Consider the following 10726-nt stretch of genomic DNA (forward strand, 5'->3'; position numbering starts at 1 on the left):
TACTTGTTTAGATTGATTTTTAAAATGCATGAAGACATAATATGTTAATTAAAAAGGAAGTATAAATACAGCACAGATTGAAAAACAGGAAGAAAATTACATGAAAACATACCAGTAAATTTGGAAACTTCAATAAAATAGAATTTGTTAGAAAATATAATCTAACAAAACTGCCACAATCTACTAAGAGAAATCACAAGGTCAGATAATTTTTACCATAATTTCAAGAAACAGATACTCAAGTCTTACATAAAATGTTCAAAAGACTAGAAAAAGAATAGTTGTGCTTAATGTTATGCATCTGTTTAGTAAGATATAACCTTAATACCAAAACAGACTAGGATAGTATGCTGAAGTAAAGTTACAGGCTCATCTCACTTATGAATATAGATACTAATATTACCAAACCAGATCTAGCAAAAAAAAATTTTTTAAGTCATTGGACTAAGTTGGTTTTATTCCAGTAATGTGAGGTAATGTAATTCATAGGTTAAAGTAGAGGAAATACATAGTTACAGGAAAAAAAAAACATTTGATACATTCAATACATAATCGTGATAAAAATTCTTAGTCAACCAGAAAATAGTTTTATTTTAATTGCAACAAAAATATGAGATACTTAGGAAAACATGTAAAAATATGTATAAAACTTTTTGAGGAAAATTATAATACTTTATAGAGAGATATAAAAATATATATAAGTAGAGGTTTGAATACGTATGTGGATGGAAAGATTTGGTGTCTTAAAGTTGTCAGTTCTCAAATTAATCTAAAAATTCAGTATAATTCAAAACACCCATTAGTTTTTTTAAATGGAATTTGATGATTGATTATAAGTTTCATATGGAACAGTTAAGGGCCGAGCACCTTTGAGGAGCAAGGTGTGTGGACAGGAACTTGCCTTGCCAGATATCATAATTTATTATAAAGCCACAGTAGTTTAGAGTAGTATTGCCATGGGACTGGATAGATTGACTAGTAGAAAACAGTAGAGAATCTAAAAATAGGTATCTGTGGAAAATATATATAATAGATATATATGATGCTGCTGCTAATGGTAGCTTATATTTATTAAGAACCATTTGCCAAGTTGTGCTTTAAGCACGTATTAACTCATTTAATCCTCCTGCAAGGTATTACTTTTTAGTATGAGGAAGGTATGAGGAAATTGAGGCATAGTGAGTGTAAGTAGAACTTGCTCAAAGTCACATAGCTAGTGAAGGAGCCAGTTTTTGGACTTGGGCAATCTCCAAGAGCTAACATTCTTAATTACACCATTGCACTGAACTTCCTGTCTGAAATGGAGATGCCATTACAAATTGGAAGGAAAGAATAGGACTCTTCAATAGATGATGCTGGGTAATTTGTCATATGTATGGGGAAGGGGGGGTTAGATGCCTATTTCACATATACAAAACAAAATTCCAAACAGATTAAAGACTTAACATTGAAAATGGACTTAGAAATTTTTAGAACACATTATAAGAGAAGATCTGTGTGACCTAAGGGTTTAAGTAAAAAAGCACTAACCACAAAAAAGTAGATTGATAATAACATTGAAACTAAAACCTATTCAAGAAAAGAAAATGTGTACAAATTGAAAAAGCCACAAAAAGAGAAAAAAAAAGTCTTCCTTTCCCCATCCAATAGTTAGTATCAAAAAAATAACTACAAAGCAAGAAGAAAAAGACCACAAATCAGCAAAATAGGTAAAGGATACACACATTGTAAGGCAGCTCACAGAAGAGGAAACGCAAATGGCCAATAACCACAAGACAAGATTCCCAGCATCACTAGTGTTTATGGAAGTGTAACTTAAAACTGCAGTAAGATACCACTGCACACCCATCAAAACGGCGAATGTTAAAAAAGGTGGGTAGCATAGGTTAGGATCCAGCACAGTGATGAAACAAAGCGGATAATTCTTTTTGGGCAATTTGGCATTATCCAGTGGAGTTGAAGAATAAATACTCTTAACTCAGCAACTTCTCTCCTAAGCTATATAATTAGAGCAGTGTTCTTCAAATTGCTGGTCATAACCAAGCATATTAGAGTCATTAAATCAATTTAGTGGTTCAGACTGGCAATTTTTACAAAATGAAATAGAATATAATTGAAACATCAGGTTGCTTGCACAGATTCTTAGTAAGAGTTATGGTTATTGCAGCAAATTTTGTGGTCAATTGCAATGGACGGTGTTTGAAAGTGGAGGGGATATGACAGATTGGCTAGGAATAAGATGCATGTTGCTTACCAATATCTCTTATGATGTATTTAGTGGTCAGTTAGCAGAAAGGCTATGATACTGTACAGTTTAACTTTATAGTAACAGTATGTAGTTAATTGGGAAATAAATTGTACCTGCTGTCAGTAAAATTGTGAAGTTTTACAAGCAAATTATTTTAATCTGTATTTTCAGAATGAACTTTTATTGAGGGAGATATATTTTTTCAAATTCATGACAATAACAAAAATAAGTGAAAAATACAGAAACATGTTCACATTCAACTGTATCTGAAACTAAAGAGTGACAATATTCAAAAAAGTATTGACTCTATAATTAGTAAACTTAGCCTTAATTTGAGCCACATTCTAAAAAGAAAGAAAATGAGTGTAAGACTTTAAAGCTAAGACTACTTAAGATAGTTTCATCAAAAGTAAATACCCAATGAAAATGATAGTCTAAAGTATAATTTTTCTTGCAAATGAAAGCTTAAAACCTTCAAAATTAGAGACAGCTAGAAACAACATGCTGAACTTGTGAATGAGGCCCCCTAATGTTTTGAAAGATGAAAAGTTACCAACATTCTTTTAGTCTCTGTAGAGGTAGAAAAGAAACATTATCAGCGTATATAATTGCGTGTTATTTGGCAAATGAGAAAATGGCTCATTTGGACCTGGAAAGATTATTTTCCCAGCATATACAGTGTTTGTGTCTATTTATTTATTTAGAAGTATGTTTTAATGGTAATGTGATGTTTTATCAAATCTATATTGCAAAACATGTATGCAAAGGTTATGCTTCTTGATGAGACTTATTATAAATTGTGCAACACTTAAATTGATAGCTGGTATTTACAAAACAATATGATGTTGTATTGTTTCAGCTCAACCTTACACACACCTAAAGATTACCTACATTTACTGAATTGGAAACATATTGTGGGTCATTAAAACTTAAAGTAGAAAATTTTTTACAGGAATGACAAGTAACAGAACTATGGGCAATTATCTTTTTAAATTGTCAGAAGCACTACCAAAGTTGTTTGAAGTCAGTGTATTTTTTTTTTGGAAAGCTTTGGTATCCAAGGAAATCCCTCTGGATATTATAAATATCTTGTAAAAGTGGTGAAAATTGTTAATTTTAAAGGTTCACTGATTAACCAAACTCTTGAAACTTTTTTCAGTGATTAGAGCTAAGCATGACCATTGTATCATATCAAAATTCATTTATTGTTCCTATGGAAAGTTCTAAGTAGGGCATAAGAACTCAGGAATAATATTCACGTTTTTCTAGTTGGAAAGCAATCTTATGTGGCAGATATTTTCAAAGATAATATTGAGTGGCAAAATTGACATGTGTCTGATTTTCTGGCATGCCTAAGAAATGAAATCTGAAACCGCAGGAAGACATGATTATATATTTCAGTATGTTAAACTTATCTGTCGGTTGTAGAAGACATTACTGTTATAGAAGGAAGGCTTAAATGTAATTGCTTTAACTAATATATGTTTCTGACATTACTGAATAGAATTTATTAATGAATTCAGTCTGAATATAAAATTAGATTTATTGTTACATCTCATTTCTCTGTTGTAAACTTTTAATCATTACTTTCTAAAGGAGAAATTTAAAACATTCAAGAAAAATGTTTGATAAAAGATACATTTCCTTTTAAAAATCCTGAATCAGTAGTTAGGTTAAACCTGTTGGCTGAAGAAAATTAATTAGTGAAGCTTAGTTATTCATTTACACCAAAGAATGAATATAAGACATTAAATTTATCATTTTGGGAATACAATTTCAAATAATTTCTATTACTAAGTAGGAGTGAAAGAAAATTTTTTCAACTTAGACCAACTTTTTTTAAAGGAAACTTTTTCCTGTATTCTGGATATAAGTCCTTTATTAGGTTTGGTTTTTGTAAATATTTTCTTCCAGTCTGTGGCTTGTATTTTCATTATCTTAATAGAATTTTTCAAAGAGCAGAAATTTTAAATTCTGATGAAGTCCAGCGTATCAGTTTTGTTCTTTTAAATGATTTATGCTTTTTTGGGTTCTAAGAAATCTTTGCTTAACCTAAGGTCACAAATTTTCTAATAGAAGTTTTATAGTTTTAGATTTTATATTTATGTTTATGATCCACTTCAAGTAAATTTTTTATATGGTGAAGAAGTATGGGTTAAGGTTTTGTTTCAACTCCAGCTCTATTTGTTGAAAAGGCTATACTTAACTTGAATAGTCTTGGCACCTTTGTCAAAAATCAGTTGATCATGTAAGTGTGGGTATATACTTTTGTATTCTGTTCTGTTCCATTGACTTATGTCTCTTCTTTCACTAGTACCACACTATCTTAATTACTGTAGCTTTATAGTAAGTCTTACACTCAAGTAGTGTGAGTCTACCAACTTTTTTCTTTAAAAAAATTTTTGGCTGTTCTAGATCCTTTGCTTCTCCATATGAATTTTAGAATAATTTTGTCAGTTTCTACCTGTAGAGGAAAAACATTCCGGTGTTTCTGCTCTACTCTCAGTACTTCACTTCATTTTTTACACTTCTGGTCACCAAATATGTAGTGATTTTCCCATAGTGAGCAATTTTTTTTGATACCAAGTAGATGTCCTACAATTCAGTCCCCTTCTGACACTCTACCTGGAGATAGCATCAGATTACACAGGCTAAGGGCTCAGTCCCACAACATTATCCCCCTTCCGTTACCAGTCGTAAGTCCAGGTATTGATCTGTGCTGCTGACAGACTGGCTGTCAGTCAGAGGTTCCCACGACCCCTTCCTCAGGTTCGATTAATTTGCTAAAGCTGTTCACAGAACTTCAAGAAAACATTTTACTTACTAGATTACCGGTTTATTATAGAAGGATGTAATTCAGGAATAGCCAGATGGAAGAGATGCATAAGGCAAGGTATGAGGGAAGGAGCGCTGAGTTTTCATGCCCTCTCCTAAACTACTGTCCCAGCACCTCTACGTGTTCACCAACCCAGAAGCTCTCTGAACCCCATCCTTCTGAGTTTTTATGGAGGCTTCATTACATAGGCATGATTCATTAATTCACTGGCCATTGGTGATTGAGCTCAGTCTCCAGCCCCTCTCTCCTACCAGGAGTTTGTGGTGAGAGGAGCTGAAAGTTGGAACCCTTTAATCACATGGTTGATTCCTCTGGCAACCAGCCCCCATTCTTATTAGGGGCTTTCCAAAAGTCATATTCATGGCTGAAAGGGCTTGTTATAAATAACAAAAGACAGTTTTACTGTTCTTAGGAAATTCAAGAGTTTTAGGAGCTCTTTGCCAGGAACAGGATGGAGACCAAATACAGTATATATTTATTATAAATCACAATATCACTGTACTATAAAGAGTTACACAGTAGTGATTCCATTTATATGACATTCTGGAAAAGGCAAAAATTATATAAACAAAAATCAGACCAGTGATTCTCTGGGGGTGGGGGAAGAAAACTGACTACGAAGGGGCACAAGGGAACTTCTGGGGTCATGAAACTACAGTGGTGGTGGTTATACAACTATATATCTTTGTCAAAACTCAGAACTGTACAACTAAAAAATGTTTATTTTACTGTATGTAAATGATACCTTAATACACCAGACATTAAAAAATAATATATAAAAAGGAAAGGACCAGGCTATATTTGATGTTATAAATAGAAAGGACATTCTGTGAAACTTTTGTTTCAACTATATAAATAAATGTGAGTTGTGATGTAAATTATATTTCTTACTGTGGGCCATGGTAAAAATATTTTGAAAAACGCTACCCTAGAAAAACTTTTATTCCATGTGAATAGGAAAACATATGCAGCAATTTCAGGGAGCATTGTTTGAAGTACTAAAAAAACTAGTAACAGGATAAAAGGTATAGTATAATGGGATGCCTATATACCAATTAAAATGAAAGGATTAGAGCTATAACATAAATAACCCTCAAAAACAGGATTGAACAAAAGGGAGCTAACGCAGGATATGTACACTGTGATATCATTTGTATAAGTTTTAAACATGAAAAACTGTGATATATTGTATAAATTAAGAATACTAAAACCTCAAGTTTTAGAAAACGTTACATAGCTTAGTTAATGGCTTTCTCTTGGATAAAGAGGGCTTCAACCATATCTAATGTATTTTGTAAAGTAAATACGGTAGGATGTTTACATTTGACAAAGCTAGGTGTGAGTAAAAAGGTGTTTTCTCTATATTCTTTATGTCTGAATGTGTTTTAATCTGTAGAGGGTCATCAGTAACCTCTGTAGCCTTGAAAGCCATCCGTGATATTGGCCAGTAGTAGTGGGTTCTACTTTTAAGCTTAGAGGTAAAGGGAAACAACGTTTTAAAAAGTGGGGGCGGGATAGAGAAAGGTAAAGAAAATGCTGGAGAGAGAGGGAGGAACATAAGAGAAATGAGAGCAGTGGGTGCGTGTGGTAGAGTAACATACTTGACATCCTGTGTGACTACTGGTTGAAGTTTCTGCTGTACTAATGTGTAACCCATGTTTCCATGTGAGGACAAGAAAACTTACAATTTCAATGGAAGTTAAAAAACATTAAAAAATGTTTTTTAAAGTATACAGTTAAAACAGTTCATTGTTTAAAAATCAGGATAAATAAGCAAAAAGTAATAATCAAAATCTCACCATTTATTTTTGACATTATAGTGTATGCCCTTTTAGGCTTTATACCAGCAAATCTGTACATACTTCTTTTTTTAAAAAGATCATATTATATGAGTCATGCTGTAACCTTTTTTCCACTCACCAATATGTATTGAAGAACACTATTTTAACGGCTGTGTAGTTTTCCATTGTGTGGATATACAATTTACCCTGCTCCTGTTGTGAAAAATTGTCATTACTTACAACTTTTCACTACTTAAACATATTTTTATAAGCATCTCTTCAGTGGAATCATTATAACATACATATTTAATTCTTCCCCAGATTAAGTTCATAGATTCTGAGTGATAAAGTATGCATATTTTTGAGGTTTTGGATTCTTGATAGTTCCTCTCAAGAACTCCACTTTTCCTAGCAATATAGGAATAATGAGAAAGGACAGATTTAAATTAAAAGGATATATGTGACAGTGAAATTATAAATTATTCAACACAGACGTGTAGATTTTATTTTGGAGGGCTATATGTGTTAAATGTTATATACTACCTGGATCAAAATAAGTTCATTACAAAATAGATTGTCATGTGATCCAGGTCTAGTTAAGGATAACTGGATTCCTAAGTTTCCCTTTTTTGCCTAAGGTACTTTCCTTTGTAATAAGTACCTGGAAACTTAGCAATACCAATGAATTTTCTTTGTCTTCCTTCTTTTCTTTTTTTTTTTTTTAATTAAGACTTTATGATTCCCTTCCTGTAGTACTATAGGAGGAAATGCTCTTGGAATAAAAACCTCTAATACAAATGACAAAATAACCCTAAGCTGTCCTAGGTAGGTAAAATCTCCATGTATATTGGTCCCCAAGAAAGTCTGTATCAGCTTTGTGTTAGAAAAGTTTCCATCAATAGAGAAGAAGAATCCCCTGGAACTAGATATGTGACAGGAATATCATTTGAAAGATAAAGAGTTGAAGGGACTTATAAGGTAGAGTCATTGTGGGGATGGTTTATAAAAATAAAGAGAGATGTCTCAGACCGTGTGGATTATTTTCAAATAATTTTCTCATGGATAAAACTTCTAAGTTGCAGATCTCAAAACCAGGAGCTATCCAAATGGCACAGTAATGAGTGTATGAACAAGTTCATTTTTGTTTTGACTGGTATTTAGATAAAATAACTAGATGTAGTAATGAATGTATTATTAAACAGTCAACTCTACCTTGAAAGGCAAGGATCACGTCTTACTCATTTCTGTTTTCTCCAACTGTCAGCACATGTTTAATACTAGTAGGCAATCAATACATCTTGAACCAAATAACTAATTGTTTCATTAATTCTTCCGAACAGACTGGATTATGGACAGAACTCGAAAAGATTGAGAATAATTTCTTAAAGCCACTCCATACAGGTCTTAATATGTCAAAAGCACATTATGAAGCAGAAATTAAAAATAGCCAAGGTTGGTAATGTGAAGTTTCATTTTCAGTTAGGTCTAAACATTAGTCATATTTTTTTGAACTGTCATTTATATTCAAAATAAAGAACTTTATCTTGTACTTGTCTAACTTAGAGCAAACAGGGAACTGTGATAGCTAAGTCATTTTATTTATAATTAAAATGTTTCTTGGCAAATCTGTATGCCAGTTAACACTGAAATTGGGTTAACAAAGATTCAAACCAAACTGAAGCATATTCTGGTTTCAAACCTCAAGGTCTGATTAAGAATCTAATTGTATCACAAGTATTTGTTTGGATGTCATTGTACTTCCTTTAGTATTGTGGGGTCCATCCCCCACTTCACCCTCTACTCAGTACAAATTATGAAAAAGAATCTTAGATCCGGAATTACTTTTTAAAGTCAGCAATTCTATTATAATAATCTTGTGGTCTTTTCCATTTCACTATGGTGGTATTTCTGTAGGCATTACTAAAAATTTTGTCATTTTTAGTGTGACAGGTATATTTCTGATTTTATATTGAAGAAAAAAGTTTTAAAATTTTCATTCATCCTGTACATGCCAAAATACTATTCACCTAAACATTTATTCACATGTTGCAGAATTTTAATATTTTTGTTTGTTCATAGCTTGATTTTAGCATATCCTGAGCTATTAAACACTAAGGCTTAATTTACGCAAATAACTGGCATTTTTTAAGTTAGTAAATGATTAAAGTAGCTTATAAATTTATTATTGAAATCTGAGAGTTGTTTTAATGATTAAGTGTGACACGATTTTTTTTTTCTCTTACAGAAGTCCAGAAGTCTAAAGATCTTTGTTCTATAACTGTAGGTAGAGAAGAGATCCCGAATATGCCTCCTGAAATGCAGCTTAAGGTAGATACGAAATTTTCCTAAGCTACATACAGCTGAAGTCTTTTCTTTTTGCTTTGTTTTGCTTTAACGGCAGCCTTAATAACACTAATTTTTTCTTGGTATTGCAGGTCCTACATTCAGCTCTTTTCACATTTGATTTGATTGAAAGTGTTCTGGCTCGAGTAGAAGAACTCATTGAAATAAAAACAAAGTCTACCTCTGAGGAAAATATGGGATAAAGTGAAAGCTCCATCCCCTAAATAAAAACTAGAAATATACTATATTTTCCATTATGTTTATTTAATACCTTTATAAAAGCTTTTCTGTAAAACACACTGATAGAAAATAAATGTAGCTTTTCTCATTTATCCGTTTCAGCAATGACACATTATGGATCAGTAGTATTGTTTGGTTTTAAAAAGATATCTACATGGTAAATAATGCCCATGTGTATTTTAAATACTACTATTGAAAATCCAATACAAATCAATAATTTTATATTATGACTTCATAAAATGTACTGGAATTGCCTTTATTCATTCATACAGTTGTAGTGAGTTTATAAAAATACTGATACACTTTATGTTCCAGTTAGATGCTGTGTTACATTTTAGAACTCCTAGTATCAAACTGGCTATCACACCACTAAGAGCTAAGAGAGCTTAGAGAGAAATTTTGAGTTTGGACCAGCTGACTACTTCTCTTAATTTCCTTCTTTTTCCCTGCCTCAGGAGTCTTAGCGGGCAGAGTCCTATCAATCACCAGCTCTCCAGCAGTAGTTACAATGTGAAAGCATCTGTGAAGATTAATTTTAGAAATACTGGCTGGCTTGTATTATAAAAAAGTACATATGACTTTTCCTTTAACCTAAAGGGCTAATTAGAAAATGCTGTATATTTATTTGCAATTAAATATTTGTTCATCCAACTTAATTTGTATCATTAAGAAACTGCATCTGAGTTTTATATGTACCAATTTTTTCTGAACTTTTTTTTATATACCTCATTTTTTATTGCATTTTGCAGATACTGCAATTTTTTTGGCTGCATTGGGTCTTCATTGCTGCGCATGGGCTTTCTCTAGTTGCAGGGAGTGGGGGCTGCTCTTCGTTGCGATGTGTGGGCTTCTCATTGTGGTGGCTTCTCTTGTTGCAGAGCACAGGGTCTGGGTGCACACAAGCTTCAGTAGTTGCAGCACGCGAGCTCAGCAGTTGCGGCACGTGAGCTCAGCAGTTGCGACACGTGGGCCCTAGAGCGCACAGGCTTCAGTATTTGTGGTGTGTGGGCTCAGTACTTGTGGCGTATGGGCTCTAGGGCGTGCGGGCTTCAGTAGTTGTGGCGTGCAGGCTCAGTAGTTGTGGCGCACGGGCTTAGTTGCTCCGTGGCATGTGGGATCCTCCTGGACCAGGGATTGAACCTGCGTACCCTGCATTGGCAGACGGTTGCCCAACCACTGTGCCACCAGGGAAGTCCCTTTTCTGAACATTATTAAAGGAAGTAACAGAACTCCTGAAAATAAAACCATTTTTAATTGTATGTATTTTATTTTAATATT

The 10726-nt window shown here is 33.1% G+C and overlaps 1 protein-coding gene across 3 annotated transcripts in view; it reads left to right on the top strand.

The window, feature by feature from the left end:
• The window catches only part of GLMN (glomulin, FKBP associated protein), a 43220-nt gene extending 32513 nt beyond the window's left edge, over positions 1-10707 (top strand). Inside the window, exons 17-19 of one of the 3 annotated variants that reach the window (XM_060139573.1) lie at positions 8206-8317; positions 9111-9193; positions 9301-10707. In XM_060139573.1, coding sequence (XP_059995556.1) covers positions 8206-8317; positions 9111-9193; positions 9301-9411 — 306 coding nt within the window. In that variant the 3' untranslated portion in view covers positions 9412-10707. Of the gene's footprint in view, positions 1-7618; positions 7691-8205; positions 8318-9110; positions 9194-9300 lie in introns of those variants that run through there. The other 2 variants (XM_060139574.1, XM_060139575.1) reach the window with 2 other exon arrangements.
• Positions 10708-10726: the final 19 nt, after the last annotated feature.

This window comes from Lagenorhynchus albirostris, chromosome 2 (genome assembly GCF_949774975.1).
Source record: "Lagenorhynchus albirostris chromosome 2, mLagAlb1.1, whole genome shotgun sequence".
In the NCBI taxonomy this organism is placed as follows: Eukaryota; Metazoa; Chordata; class Mammalia; order Artiodactyla; family Delphinidae; genus Lagenorhynchus; species Lagenorhynchus albirostris.